Genomic DNA, 15,764 nt, shown 5'->3' with positions numbered 1-15,764 from the left:
TGAGTAAGTACACATGTAGCATGTTTATGTGTACATACATATATTCATATCTACATACATACATACACATACACATACATATGTGTACCTTTATCTTGGCATCTTTGAGTAATGCTTTCAATTATGACGTTCCCAACTGTGCACAGAAACCATCTTGCAATGCTTGGAGCACATTAACTGAATGAGCCGGGTTGTTATGATTTGCTCTTGTTGTTCATCTCGATAATAATCTTGCGCGTTGAGTTGCTTTACATTTGACAGACTGTCCAACCACCCTATATTATGTATAATAGAACTAGAAGGCATTTCTTGTTTTTAGAAATAATATCAATAAAATCAACCAAATTTCTAAAAAATACAAGGTATTTTTTCTATTTTTCAGAAATATATTTCTTACTAATAGAAAATATTTCTAATAAGTTGAAATGCAAAATCTGATTCTTAATAAAAATACTTTAGAGCTCTGAATTTGAGAAAAATGTACCCTCCAATCAAGAGAAAAAAACCCTACTTTTTAAATTTTCTAAAATTCAGGACGATTGTTTTTGAGTGTATAGATACGAAAATTCTTAAATAATACATAAAAAAAAACATAAAGTTAAATCCGACCAAATGGTTTATTTTTTATCTTTACTAAATATTTTAACAAAGTGGTAAGTTAATAAATTTGTCCTTAAACCATATTTAACGAGCTCAGCAAAGTGCTTTCCTACCAACTCACAACAGGGTATCTGAAGAGCAGTCATCTTTATTTTCTATCGCTAAACGCATGCAAATGTTGCCATTAACGGTGAATAATTTGTCATTTGAACTAGATATCAACTTAGTATTGTTTTTAGTATTTAATTGCCATTGCAATGCCAGCCAAATATGTTGCACAGTAATTACAAAAAAAAACAACTTGCGACTGTGGCGCCACCTCATAGCAGCTTGCTGTTCGTCACATTAAATCGTGAGGCGCCAGGAGAGGCAGCAGCAGCAGCAACAGCCGCATGCAGCATTCACCATGCATCAAAGTCCGCAGCCTTAATTTATTTTGAAGTTCTGGCCGTTGGTTGGCATTGCTGGGCACAGCGCATGCATAATTAACCAAAGCCCCCTTAAAAATGCCGTCGTCTGTCGCCGCGAATTCCTCACAAATTCTGGCTGCAATGCGCGTGCCATCGCAGCCAGCCACCCCTTGCACTCCCCACTCCTGCACTCCACATCTTGCCACTCTTCTCCCTCTACTGCTGCTGCTGCTGCTGCTGCTACTGCTGCTGTTGCAATTAATCATTGGCTGCCGGCAAGTGGCAATTTTCTTATGGCTTGTGGTAGCAAGTTGTGTTCCACTCGGACTCGGACTGGAGCTCGGCTCGATGACACACACACAGACACACACACAGACAGACACACACATAGATACTCGGAAACATACGTCAGAGAAGATGGACAAGCGTTGCACGGTTATTTTTAGTGTGACCGTTACACGCCCCCCTTGTGACAAATGCTAGATTAATCGTATATTAAAAATATACAACGATTGCGTAGATGGGCTAATTTTAAAGTCCAATCATTTCACCTAAAGAGCAAAAAAACAAAAACAAAATCAGCAACGACAGCAAATATATTAATTATTATTTATTCCGAATTTCGGTGTCCGAGTGCCACATAAATTATTTCGCAAATTTTATGTGACAAATTTTATATGTTTATTTTTTTATAATACTGTTGGACCGATTTGGCCCGTTGCCGAAGCATTATCATGTCATGTGAAACACATTTTCCATCGAAAAATATGCCTTCGATAGATGAGATTGTTGTTGGTCGCATTCCTCGCTTAGCCACTCGAGATGGTTAACTGCAAATTCCAGAGAAATCATCATATGCCAATCTTTCACGTCAATGGCCAAAAATATTCAGCTGGAATTTGGCTGTCGTCACGGCTGTTGTCTGTTGGCCACTGCGTCATCCGACTGGGGGACGCCATCGATCAATTTGAGCCACTTGCAAAAGGATTAGGCGTACTAATTTAAATATTTATTATTATTTTCTTTTTTTTTTTGGTGATGTACTTTTTATTTAGCTTTCTTTTATGCAGTTGTCCTAAAGTGTTTGACCTTTAATTTTGTGTAGTTTTGCAATTATTTTTTATATGTTTGTATATATATATATATACATATATATATATCAGCGGTATTTCATATAATGTGGTTGTGTGTGTGTGTTGCAATGAAGCAGCCACCTGCATGCACTCCTTGTGGACCGTGGACCGCTTCCGCTTCAGGCTGCCGACTGCAGACTTTAAACAGAACTTATCCATTAACTAAGTTAAATACAATATTTTTTCGTTAAAGTAAAATTTACAACAAGCACTAAGCACTAAGAGTCCTAACCGCCCAACCTGCCCGGACCAGGATCAGGGCCAGGACCCTTCCCGGCCCGCCTACTTCTGCTCAGTGAACTTGGTGATCTGCGGATATTTGCCAGACTTGTAATCAATGTCATGCTTAATGCGATCGCGTACATTCGTACGGACTGCGTCCGTATACGATGCCTGGACGACAGCATCATGGGCAATGGCATTGATTATTACATCCGGATTGATAGCTGGATTGGTAGCATTACCGCCGCCGCTGCTGTTGCTTAGCCCAGTTCTATGAATAGCTCGCTGTACACCGCTCGCAATCAGACACTCCACATTTGTGGGCGGCTTCTCCGTCTGGATGATCTTGCGACGCTTGGCGGACATCCCAGATATGTATGCATCCGAGTACGGTGGCTGTGCTTGGTTTTGCTGCACATTATAAAAGAGTAGAGAATCATTAGCTGGTTGATTTATAAATATATAAGCACAATTAGAATCTACCTCCGTTTGGGTTTGCAGATCTCGTGTTATCACAGGCAGCCAGTCGTTGGGGAAGCTGTTGTGCCACGGCTCGGAGCCTGGCGTAACTGCGGGTAATGGTGGCTCCATTTCGGTGGCACTATTGCTGCTGCTGGCCACCTCGGCCATTTCGATATCATTATCGAGTGACTGCTGCTCCGGTGCCGCCTGCTGCTGCTGCTGTTGGTGCTCCTGTTGTTGCTGTTGTTCCAGCTGCTGTGGATTAAAGGCAAGCGGCGGTGGCGCAACAAAAGGTTGCTATTAGTTGCGCTTTATTGAAGCTCTCCATTTGTACACGCCCTTGACTTACATCGTCGTCTGTGGGCAGCGTTGACTGCGCCGCATTGCGCAGCACCAGGAACTGTTCAGCATCGGCGGTGTCTGTTTGCGCCGGTATTCTCGGATCAATGTAGATGCACAAGAACTGCAGGGCCTCATTGCGAAAGTCTGCAAAATGCGTATAACGATTAATAGAAATAGTAATAGTAATAGTAATGTAATTAATGAGCTGCTGTTTGGTTTTTTTCTACTCACTTGAGCGGAGTGGCACGCCCAGGACTTGCATCAGTTGGCGCCAGAAGAGCTCTGCATTGTCGCTGCCGAGGCAGAGGAAGAGCACACTGTAGAGACGTGTGCGAAACTGTTCGCAGATCAGTTTGAGCCGATGCTCGAAGCGAATGTGACAGTGAATGGGTTCGACGCACAGCGAGATAACTAGAAGCAGACTGCGGCGCAGCATGTTGCACACGGAGTCGTGTGAATTGTATTCGGGTCGCTCGTATTGCCGCAAAAACAGCAGACAATCGGCGAACCAGTCCAGCGCCCGATCAATGGCCGTGGGTATTGTCTGTTCGTTGATCGGTCCACCCTCGAAGACCGTCTGATGCACAAAACTGCGCACCTGGGCACGCAGATTGCGTGCGGCCTGTGCTCCTGCGCCTGCTCCTCCTCCTGCTGCCGATGAGGTGGTTGCCAAAGATGTGTTGCTGCCGGACACAGATGCTGCAATTGCGCCAGCGCCAGCGCCAGAGCCTGCGGCTGGACCATCGGCAGCGTTTGCTGTGACTGCTGCATTGCTGACGACTCCGATGCCAGGTGGTGCGGTGTTGGTGGTGGTGGTGGTTGTGGTAGCAACGTTGGCCGTGCCAGTGCCAGTGCCAACCAAGCCTGTTTGCGCATGATTTCTCAAAGTAGTTAATAAAAAATCTTCAAACGATGCGGATATAAATCTGGATAGTCTGCGCATGGGCGGCTGTTGAGCAGCACGGCTCACAGCACCACTGCTGCTGCGGCTGCTGTTGCTGCTGCCAGCGGCACCAACGCTCGCCATTCCCATTGGCAAGCCGCCAATTCGATTCTCACGGCGAGCCGACATTGGACGCGACAGATTCGCATAGCTGTGGCTACGCGGCAAGCGACTTGCGATGACTACGATGACACAGGACACATATGGAATGCAAATTAGATGTCAGAGATGCAAACCGGCGCGAGACCATCTAACATAAATATACCCAATATACCCTATATCTGTCCTGTGTATGTCTGTGTGTGTGTATTGTGTATCAGTTATCAAATTGTCCTCATAATTAAGATTCCATTCGATATGAAATTTAAAGAATACCTTTTCACAAATTTCATTTGCAATTCGAATCGAGGATGTGATTAAAAAGTTATTTGAATCTAGGTTTCAGTTAAAGTTATTTGAGTCAAGAATTCGATTGAAAGCTTATTTGAATCGAGGATTCATTTGAAATCTAGATTGCATCGAGCAATCGATTGAAAAGTTATTTAAATCGAGCAATCGATTGACAAACGATTCGAATTCTAATAAAAAGTTCATCTTTGCTTGGGTTTCCTTCTGGTTGTTGATCTGAAAACAACGCGGTTTGCATCTCTGGTGAATGTTGAGTGGACGATGAGGATGATAAAAAGCATACAACGTGGCGAACCGGAGACGGGGACGGAGTCGAAGCCGGAGCCGTGCAGCTGCCGAGACATATTGGGATGATGTCTACTTAAAGTAGCGGACACTAGTGGACAATTGGCATTTGTAAAACTATGCTAAGAAAACTTACCGTTTGTTGCACGACTGCTGGCTGCATTGTTGTAGGCGCCACGGCGAATGCTGTTGCCACTGCCAGTGCCAATGCCGATGCTGCTGATGTTGTTGTTGTTGTTGGTCTGCTGGATAAGCGGCTCCTGTTCGCGTATGTGATGACTGTTGCACGGCAAGAAGCGATCGAAGGCGGTGTGCGTCGGCGCAATGCGACCAGCCCAATTGTTGTTGCCACCAATCTGAATTTGTGGCCGCGCCGTGGAACGCGTCTGTGTTGCCGTTGTGGGCAACGTGTTTGCTCGCTGTTCCCCGCTGCGCGTGCCACTCGATGTTGAGGCGGCACCAGAGGCGCCCAAAGTAGTGGCTGCAGTTGCCGCCGTTGCTGTTGCAGCATTTGGTTCGCTAACTGCTGTTGCAGTTGCAGCGGCTGCTGCAGCAGCAGCTGCTACAGCAGCTGCTATTTGCGTTCCCGTTGCAGCGCCCTCGTTGGCCACCACTGGTGCACCTGCTGCTCTCGGATGCAGTGCAGCAGTAATCACATGCACCGGCAAATTGATCACATTGGGCATATTGAACTCAAGCCGCAAATCCGCATCGTTCGTCGCGCTGTTGACCACGGCCTGAATGAGACGAGCCATGCGCATATGCGGATCTGTGAACAGAACAGGCAACAAAAATGAATCATTAGCTACAAATATCTATTATGGCAATAAGATCGTCGACATGTTTACACTTTGTGCAACAAAGTTAACGGCGAAGCTGGGAAAACCATTGGTCTGACATGGTTTAAATTATGCTGGGAACTATTCAAATCTGTCTCCCTTAAAAGTGCGTTTGTAAACATTTCAGAAATCGAGGATTCGATTGGAAAATAATTTCAATCAAAGACGCGAATAAAAAGTTATTTGAATCTAGGATTCGATTAAAGAGTTATTTGAATCTAGGATTCGATTGCAAATACAAATGCAAATTGTTACAGCAAGAAACGAACTTGTTTTAAGCCGCAAGCCAGTCAAATTGTTAGCCATCATTGCTAAAACTAAATATATTTATAATATATTATTGAAACAATGCTAAAGTAAGTATTTGATTCAGTTATGGATTGTTAGTCACTGCTGCAAATGAAATGCAATAAACAGGAAACCAAAGCGGAGCCTGGCCAAGATTACTCTTCCGATGTAAAAGGAATTAATAACCAGGCCATCAACAAGTTAAATTTCCAAGCAAGAATATAATATTAACATATTATAATTATTATAATATACAGAATATTATATTATTATATCAAAATATTGCCAGGCACGTTAGCAACTGTTTCGAATGAAGTGCAGCAAAACGCAAACAAAAGCGTAGCATGCCACATTATTTGCTGCTGGCCAAGATTACGCTTCGATTTGATGAAGAAGATTTAATGCCAGGTCATAAAATAGTGCTACATTTTGAAGCGAGCACGTATTCTCTCTTCAGAGACAGGCAAGCGATGCGTAAAATATTTGAACAAACTCGATTCGACTCAACTGTTAAACAATGAATCGGGGGCAAGGAGCAGCGAGCAGCGAGCGAGGAAGAAATTCTTTCACAATTCCAGCCAGAGGCACAAGCGAAGCGAAAAGCTGGAACACCTACTGGGTGGCGGCAGTGGCACTGGCATATAGAGGCGAAACCTGGGCCGTGCTGGTGCCTCATCAGCCGACTCCACTGATTGCTCCACGTGCTCATCTAGAAAATGATCAAACAGGGAATGGGAATTGAAGGTTTACATTTTGTGCAACAAATGCAACGCACACCACACACCACACACACAGACACAAATTGCCATTCGATTGGTACTCACTCATTTCGGGTCGTGGCGTTTGCTGCTGCTGTGGCAGAGTGCCAGCTGCGTTGGCAGGACTTGGTGGCGCCACCATGGGCTCATCGACGGGATCCTCGACGTTATCAGTGCGCTGGCCGAGACCAGCAACGAGTGCAGCTGCCGCATCGGCCAGCAGCAGTTGTCTTTCCTCATCCTCCTCCATTGAGTCAGACGATGACGCTTCTCGACCAGGTCGTGTTCCAACTGGAGCTGGGATTGCACCAGTTGCAGTCGCAGCTGGAACAGCTGTGCCCGGGCCATAGGGTGGTGAAGTAGGCTCAAATGGCGGCTGACCCCGCTGTGCTCCAGCTACAGCTCCTTGGGGGCCATAGGTTGGTGAAGGGAGCTGAAACTGTGGCTGTGCAGTGGCTCCAGCAGCGCCCCTCATCCATCTGTCCGACTCAAAGGATTCGAGCAGCTGATGCAGAGTCAACTGTTCTGGCTGTGCTCCACCTGCAGCAGTTGGAGCTGAAGCGGGAAGAGGGTTGCTGCCTGTGGCTGGTATCGGGGCGGGGGCGTGGCCAGTGGCTGCTGCACTAGCAGCCGCTTCTGTAGTAGGTAAGAGCAGATCGCTAAGCGGCGCCGCAACCAAATTGGGCGTAAATATATTGTTGGAGCGAATGTAGCCGCTCTGCTCGACCAAAATGGGTCGGCAGGTGAGGACGCGTGGACCTGGCTGTGACAGATCCAGCATCAGATCGGAGATTGCGTGCTGGGCATGCGACAAATAATGAAGAGCCTCCGAGACGCGATCAAAGGTGCGCTGAGCATTGTCGCGTTCCACGTTATTCTGCTCACCAAATTCCGGATCCTGCAACAGGATCTCCTGATAGCGATCGACGAATGTGGCGAGACGCGACTCGACGGTGCGATAACGCTGAATGACAGACGCCAGCACCTGGGGTCGTGTGCGGCGACGCGAATCGACGCCAGTCACATTGGCGCCATTGGGATCTTCACCTGCAGCAGCTGCTCCTGCTGCAGCACCTGCTCCAGCTTCAGCTTCAGCTCCAGCTGCAACGCCAGCTGCTGCTGTTGCATCCTCTGTCGATGGTGGCGATGCGGAACGTTCGTCTTCATCGGTCACAATCACATCCTCGATGATGACAGCAGCGGCGGCTGTTGTCTCCTCACTCGACTCACTGTTACCAGCCGAGTCCGAGGCAGAGGCCGCTTCGCCACTGGCTCCCTCCTCATCCCGTGATTGCTGTTGCTGCTGTTGAGACTGCTGCTGTTGGGTGTTCTCGCCACCGCCACCGCCGCCGCCGCTTCCCTCGTTTGTGTAGACCGTGGGCAGCTGGACGACCGTATAGTTGCGACCGGGTGTATTGCGGGAGAGCGCAGCGGTGACTGCATCCTGAACCATATCGATGATGTTATTGTTGCGTGGCATATCCGTCGAGGAGACACCCACCTCGACCACCGTTGATTCCATGGTCCAGTGACCTCGCTGCAATATATCCAACGGTTGATTGTTCAAACCAATCTCCGGATTCTCCAGATAGGCGGCAATATTGTTGGCACAGTCGATCATGTGCTGGGCAACGGTTATCCGATTGATGCAAAAGGACGACGAGTTCGGAAACCGATTGGGCGGCGTGCGGGTCTGCAAATAGGATAAGCAAATCTATTAGAACTCCCATCGATTTGGTGTGTAGAGCAGTGAGCAGAGTTTAAAGATATATTGTATATTTATATACAAATACGAAAATGTTGATTTTTCATATATATTTTTGCATTCTTGCATTCTTCTCATAAGTTCCTTAAATGTGCAAATATAAAAAGATAACACCTTTGAAAATAGTTCTTGTGATTTTTTGTACCAAGCTTGACCTAAGCTGATATTGTTAAGCAATATATACATATAGCTTTAGCTGATCTTCCTGTGTGTGGGTTCCAAATTATCTTTTTTTTTAACATTTATTGTAAGAACGGTGCTCTTATATGTAACTACATATATCCAAGCTTGACTTGAAAATAGACTGATAAATTCCTGGTTTAACACTTTGTTAGTTACTTAAACTTACAAGTTTAAAAAGGACACCTTTGAAAACATTTCTTATTTTTGGTGCAACTGTATATACGCATATAGTTTAAGTCGATCTTGCTGTATGTATGTTGAGGACTCACCCCGGCGGCAGTTAGGTTGCCATTATTCACTGGTATGGCCATGGTGCCCACGAGCATGCCATCGAGTGCCCGGAAGTAGGGTGAGTTGCGCATATTGCGGGGCGTTGGGCGACCGGCCATGCTGCGAAATCCTCGCATCGGTTCATCGTTGTTTGTTGCGTTGGCGCCGCGTTGCGAGAACGGCGGACGCTCGGCGACATGCAGCACTTTGCCATCGACATCTGTGGAAATATATACATATATATATATCTATGTGTATGTGTATTTGTATGTGTGTGTGTTTGTGTGTGACTCACCGTATTCCTTTACTTGCTTATCATCGGCCAAGACACGTCCCTGATAAATAATGCGCTGATTTTCGGCGGCAATATTCGTTTTGACGGCAATCTGGTCCTTGAACTGACGAATGGTTAGCTGCAAAAAAGGTTAAACAAGAAAAAAGAAAAGAAAAGCGCTTTTAGAAGCTTCTCGTCGCACAACACAACCTCAAAAAAAAAAAACAATAATAAAAGACAACAAGTGAGAGCGCTCGACTAGCAGATACCCTCTGAGTTATAGCATTAGGCTTGGATATGAAAATTTTATCTTATTAAAAAGCTCTTTTACGATGTGTATATATATATGTATTTATATATATATATGTATATAAATACAGAGTACAGAAAATGCTCACTGCTTAGCAAAATTGAATGCATTTTTAACAGCTGATCAGTGTTATCGATAATTTTCAATTAATCAACGCAAACTGTTAACATGATATTAAATTCATAATAAATTTAAATAGAGACAGACATGGCTATATCTGCTAGTCTATTGATGCAGATCAAGAATGTATATATGGTTACATACTTTTGCATCCTTCAATATACCCTTTTTCATCGTTTTTCAGGGTATATAAAAGTACATATCTCACATATATATATATATGCAGTCACACACACACACACACATATGCACTTACCTCATTGTCGATGCTAAAATCGTGTGTGCGCGCATCTAAAGTTTTCACCTTTAGATTTATTAACATTTTGTAGGCCGTCTGTATCGGTTTTCAGCCGTCTTTGGTCAATTTGCGACGCGAATCTGTGAAATTAGTTTCTCTCTCCGCAATTCAAGAAAAAATCCAAAGAAAAATAAAAGAAGAATCTAAACAGACGGCAACTGTCGCTTGTTCGGGAGAGGGGATGAGAATCGGTGTCGGTGTCGATGTCGTCGGTCTATCGTTGAGTCGCTTTTTTTTTGCCAATCGAATTGCATTCGCCCTTCTTCTTGCTTCTCCCGTACGCACACACGCTCGCTCGCTCTCTCTCTCTCTCTCTTTCTCTACGCCGTCTGTGTGGTTTTTCTTTTCCGATGAAGAGTTTTCTTTTTTTCGTTTTGATTTGTCGAATCGCTAAACCACTTCGCTAACTCAACACCGAATACCAGTGATTTGCCAGCAATCAGATTGTTATTTCGTTCCGGGTTGATTTTGACACACAATTTCACAATAGCTGTTGGCTGTGACAGAGAATACCTGACTTTTGCTTGAGTTTTACACAAAAAAAAAATACTGTCCGCAATTTTGTGTTGAATTGGTTGTTTGGTTAAAAATATGGTCACATTGTGCGAATATGCTTGCTCCACAAGCAACATATCGATAGGTGGCCGACTCACAATTGTAGCTGTTTGGCAAGGCTCTATCTGTTCTGCAGCCCTGGCACAGCACACTTTGGCGGCAAGCTTAAATTGTGAAGTAGCTCCTTTTTTTGCACAATTTATTATTGCATACAAAAACATGAAGCAATTGAGGCACACGCCACGACGTACATTAACCCCAACCTTTGAGCCTGCATCCTGTGGGAATTTTCGGGCGCTGCACGCAGAAAAAAATAATAAGAAATAAAGCAGGAAAAGCCGCCAAAGCCGCAGCAAAGGTGTAGAGTAACTTTACGCTTTGAATATTTAAGTGGCAACAGGCAGCAGTAGGTAGGTAGGAGAAGGGGTTGCATGTGACTGGAGAGAAAAGAGCAAAGGGAAGCGCAGCTAACACAATTTTCTTATACCCCAAAAAAATGTGCGGAAATGTGATTTAATGCCGGCGATTGAGAGTCCTTCGGGTTTCCCCCAAAATATTTGCCAGCATTTCTCTTTGAAGCTCTGCACAAAAATAGAAAGATGTGCGTATGAAATTAATATACATTTAATCATGTGTGTAGCATATATAAACTTAGAATGCATTTGGTTTCATTTAAATCGAAGCCTTGAAACATAAGATAAACACACATTTTTTTCTTGTCATTCAGGGTTTTTAAGGCAAAAATAGAAGTAAATATTATAACATTTATTTATGCCTATAACTCATCGAAATTAAATTAATATGCATTTGAAAATATGTTTAGCTTATCATTAAGATCTTACATGTTAAACATCACAAAAAAAAAGAATTAAAGACATTTTTTTTGCTCTATATATGAAAATGCGTATTTATTATTATTATTACTAAGCAAAAATATAAATAATAATTATTTCACTTTTCTTGACACGCTTTCCAATGGCCAAGTGTTGGGCTCGCAATTTACAAATTGCTTTTAAATGGGCTGTAAAAAAGTTTTAATGAGTTTTCGACACACTTCACCCAGACCCCTCGCCAACAACAACTGTTTATGCATTTCCATTTTCATTATCTTTTTTTCTCGAATTTGTTATTATGAGTTGTTTATTTTTTGGCTGGCCTTTCCCTAAAAAAACTTTGTCCAGCCCCGTGTTGCAAGTGGCGTCAAAATGGGCGTTAAACCGAGGGCGTGTCGCTTTCGCTGACATTTCAATTGGAAAAGCAACAACAAAAACAACAATAATAATAATTGCTGTCAAGTTGAATTTTGGGGGTTGACTTAATGAAATTATATCAATCGGGCAGCTCTGCAAACCCATCCCCCAAATATTACTATTATTATTATTATTGTGTCGTGCATCTGGCAGCTGGAAAATTACTTTTACTTTTGTTATTGTTACTAATTTCGTTTATGGAAATTTGAATTGAGAAATTTAACTTGTAACCATTTTTTCAGCTTGGCAACTTTTACGTCTCTCTCTCCGTCTCGCTCTCTCTCTACGTTTTTCTCTTTTTTTACGTAGCGGTCAAGAAGAAGTAGTAGAGGAAGAAGAAGCACAAGTGGCTGGAGCCAAAGTCTCACGTCAAATTAAATCAGGCTATAATATAAAGAAAATTGAAGCCAACTCCCTTTTGCACCATAAACCAAGAGCAACACACAGACACACACACACTCACAGAAATACAAAATAGTGGGAGGGGAGGTGTGTGTGTGGGAATAAGACTGACGCTGGGGTTGCTTAAAGGTTAAAGTTGGCAGCTAGCTGATTGGCAATTTAACACCCCGAAACCGCAAGCCATCAAATCTAGCTTTAACCCTTATGCAACAAGCTATATTAATAAATAATATAAATAAATAAATATAAAAAATACGTTTTTTTCAATTTAATTCACTAAAGCACTTATTGCACAAAACAAATTTATTAATCAACAGAATGTGGCTAAAAGTGCACATATAGCTAGCATGAGGGTTAATTTAAAAGCCCGCTTGAGTGTGTTTGTGTATGTGTGGGTGAGTTGGCTACGTAAAGATGTTTAGGTCGTATTTGTAATTGTTGGTAAATAATTTTCACAATGCCGAACAGTCTCATAAACATCGCGAACTTCAACAAGAACTACAAACCAAAACCACAAAAATTTATAGTCAACACTTAATCTAAGCTGTCAATGCGAACGCAACAGCTATAGAAAAATAAAACTGCAACAAAAGCAGGAACTAACGTAATTGGCTGCACACAATACGACAAAACGTAAAATTGCAAAGCGTTACGTGTATTGCTCGTTTTACGTTTGACCAGCACTGACACACACACACACACACACACAGGGAAGTCGTAAAGTTTTAGTTGCATTTAGTCTCAGCAGAATTTCGTCTTCGTCTTCGTCTGCTTTCGACTTTGACTTTTAATTTATGTTTCAATTCCAATTAGCAGACGAGGCGCGTGGAGAGCTTTTATGCGAGTGCCGTTAATTGACTTTCGGCCTGCTGCTGCTGCTGGCGCGTCATTTGTAACTGTATACGACGAGTGTGTGGTAGAGAGCGAGAGAGAGAGAGCGCGACCGAAGATTGAGTGGGGGAGCGAGAGGTTAAGTAAGTGGAACGCTTATTGGCCAGGCGAATGCAGCTAATTGAAGTTCAAATTGTGCTCGGCGTTCGAATAAGGCGCTTAGCAGCAAGAAAGGAAACCGTTGAAATGTAACAACTACTCATGTGTGTGTGTGTGTGGCCAGGCGGAAAAAAAAGAAAGACAAAGTCAAGTTAAAAGCGCAGACGAAGACGAATTCACCGTAAATTCACTTAAGTGACGTAAAGCCAATTTAACAGTCAATACAAAAGGACACACACACACACAGATAAACACCCACACAATCACATGACGATTGTGAGGCAAACGGAAATAAAATCAAGCATAAATGCAATAATACAATTTATGTGCCAAATTTCATAAGAGCCATAATGGACTCACACACACACACACACACACACATCCATATACACACACGACACACTCATACAGGCAAATCAAGCAAAAGTCATCAACAAACAAAGGTGACTTCCACATTGTCGACTCCTTTGCCCGTAGTTGGATCCGTAATCGTAATCACATTTGTGTTGCCGAAATCCTGAATGTTGATGCTATTTATGTGTCATTTTCATTGCGCAAAACTTTCGCAGACCGGTCAACGTGGCAACAATGTGAGACATTCTCTCCCCATTTCTCCCTCCCCCTCCTCCTTCCCTCCTCCTCCACTTGCTTCTATTCAGCTGTGCTGTTCCATTCCTGTTCAGCTCAGCTTGTTGCAAGTTAACAACATTTGCTTTACGTTTGCCAATTGCATTATAACTCAATTGTAGCTGAGCGATTTTTATGGAATGAATAAATCGAAAGGACTCCTTCACACACACAGAACGAGTGCTGGCTGAACTATTGAGCAGGATAACAAGAGCAACATAGCAACTTTACTTCGAGTGTGGCAAGGATTCTCCAAAATACACACACAGATTGCATACCCTGTAAATTGTATTCAAAACTGTCAAAAGTTGTTAAATCAAATAAAGTATTATTTTTTATTGCAAAAACATTCATTTTGTAATTGTTATATTTATTATTTTAATTATTTCCTTGCAGTCAATTTCATTCGAACTAATTAAAAATAATGAATTCATTTTTTAATTATTATAATTTTTATTTGATTTATTTCTTTGCGGTCAACTTTACTCGAAATGAAAGATGAAATTAATAAAATTGAATAAATATTAAATGATATTTGTTTCTTAATGGTAATCCCCAAATATGAGTATTGTAAACAAATTTTGATCGCTTTACAAGTGCTTTAGATGACTCTGCATATTGCTTGTAACTCTTCTTTATTTATTATTATTATTATTATTTTTTGGTGTACTACTTATGAGCATTGTTATCATTGCTGGCCCACATTTCAAAGGCATTTCAAAGCACTCGAACCCGAAGCTGTCGAGATGCATTAACAATTTGCCATCCTTAATGCATCTCCGATGGCCCATAAATTGTGTTGGCCTGGTTATAAGCTGGGCCATAGCCAAAGTTGAAGCTGTAGCTGACTTGAGCGCTTGAGGGCACTTTAGCGGCAAGCATCCAGACGGCGAAATGTGGCATGTAGCAGGTGCGCCCACCTCACAATAATAATCACAATTGTTTTTGGTTATGTAATGGACAAATAGATATACATATATACATATATATCCGTACATGATCACAAAAGTGACACGCCCTCAAATTTGCTGTCACTTTGTGTCTGCCAGCTGTAAATTGATTTGACACGATCTCGAGATAGAAATGGATTAATGAAAGTCACGCAACAGCCGCAACAGCTAAGAAACTGGGCCAACTTGTATGAGTAATTGGCCAGGCAAATGCTTAATGTTTATAAGACCCCAGTGCAGTGGCAAAGAGCAAACAGTTTATCGACTTGCTCCACAGCTACAACATGGCATACACATTCCTAATTATGAGTGCAACACTTTTGCTGTCGCTTCTGGCACCGGCTTGGGCTGGCCTCAGTTACCTGGGCAGTGATGAGCATGCCGTGGCGCATACCCATCAGAATGTGGTCAGGAACTACGATGGCACCGTCTCGCACTATGCGAAATCTGTGTCCACGCCCTACTCCCAGGTCAATAAGCTGGACACACGCATCAGCAACAATGTCTACCAGCCGGCTATTGCCAAGACGGTGTCCTATGCCGCTCCGGCGCCAGTGTCCACTGTCTACACACCACATCAGCAGGTGTATACACCACATCAGCAGGTCTACACACCACACCAGCAGGTCTACACACCCCACCAGCAACACGCACTCTTCACCCAGGCAGCTCCAGTGGCTCAAGTTGCTCCAGTCTATCAGCAGCAGCAGCATCATATTCCAGCTGCCCATGCCACATATGCCAGTCATCAACCCACTGTGGTCCACTATTCGCCTGCGGAGACCGTTTCCCACATGAGTTTCGATGGCTTCGGCACCCACTATGGCTTCTAAGTTAAACATTTTTCAACTTGATCAACTATTTTTAAGAGTTTTGAAATTAATCAAATCTTCTTCATTAAATGATTTTATTAAACTAAATTGAGGAAAACTGTTAAACAACTTCCCAGTTTGGATAGGGAATCGATTGCCGTTTATAAAAATAATAATATTAAATTATAAATTAACGATTTCTTTATAAACTATGCACAATTAATGAATTTTACATATATTTCAATAAATATTAGCAAAATAAAATACT

At 43.0% G+C, this 15,764-nt stretch overlaps 2 protein-coding genes across 5 annotated transcripts; one reads left to right on the top strand and one right to left on the bottom strand.

The window, feature by feature from the left end:
* Positions 1 to 2,160: 2,160 nt before the first annotated feature.
* Positions 2,161 to 10,405, bottom strand: LOC6556698 (large proline-rich protein BAG6). Of its 4 annotated transcripts, none has more exons than XM_032741571.2 (10): positions 9,869 to 10,405; positions 9,204 to 9,321; positions 8,908 to 9,128; positions 6,757 to 8,383; positions 6,549 to 6,641; positions 4,942 to 5,574; positions 3,401 to 4,033; positions 3,177 to 3,313; positions 2,849 to 3,124; positions 2,161 to 2,776 (listed from the first exon to the last, which is right to left on the bottom strand). In XM_032741571.2, the coding sequence occupies exons 1-10, from the start codon at positions 9,932 to 9,934 to the stop codon at positions 2,426 to 2,428; spliced, it is 4,155 nt and encodes a 1,384-aa protein (XP_032597462.2). In that variant the 5' UTR covers positions 9,935 to 10,405; the 3' UTR covers positions 2,161 to 2,425. The 4 variants fall into 4 exon arrangements, with proteins under 4 accessions (XP_032597462.2, XP_032597491.2, XP_032597533.2 ...); XM_032741600.2 differs by having other exon boundaries at positions 2,849 to 3,082; XM_032741642.2 differs by having other exon boundaries at positions 2,849 to 3,079.
* A 4,563-nt stretch (positions 10,406 to 14,968) lies between these two features.
* Positions 14,969 to 15,517, top strand: LOC6556721 (larval/pupal cuticle protein H1C). Its single transcript, XM_001984651.1, has one exon. It carries the CDS (start codon positions 14,969 to 14,971, stop codon positions 15,515 to 15,517), a length of 549 nt encoding a protein of 182 aa, XP_001984687.1.
* The last annotated feature ends 247 nt before the right edge of the window (positions 15,518 to 15,764 follow it).

This window comes from Drosophila grimshawi, unplaced genomic scaffold, assembly GCF_018153295.1.
Source record: "Drosophila grimshawi isolate 15287-2541.00 unplaced genomic scaffold, ASM1815329v1 contig_44, whole genome shotgun sequence".
Classification (NCBI taxonomy): Eukaryota; Metazoa; Arthropoda; class Insecta; order Diptera; family Drosophilidae; genus Drosophila; species Drosophila grimshawi.
This window is presented reverse-complemented; position numbering and strand designations above follow the sequence as displayed.

Bases quoted from the DNA above. Each gene is read 5' to 3' on its own strand.
- LOC6556698 (XM_032741571.2), bottom strand. From the start codon at position 9,934: ATGTTAATAAATCTAAAGGTGAAAACTTTAGATGCGCGCACACACGAT. The intron at 9,129-9,203 runs GTGAGTCACACA...ATATTTCCACAG, and splicing joins TAAGCAAGTAAAGGAATACG to ATGTCGATGGCAAAGTGCTG. The intron at 5,575-6,548 runs GTAGGTGTTCCA...TTCTGTTCACAG, and splicing joins AGTGCCACTGCCGCCACCCA to ATCCGCATATGCGCATGGCT.
- LOC6556721 (XM_001984651.1), top strand. From the start codon at position 14,969: ATGGCATACACATTCCTAATTATGAGTGCAACACTTTTGCTGTCGCTT.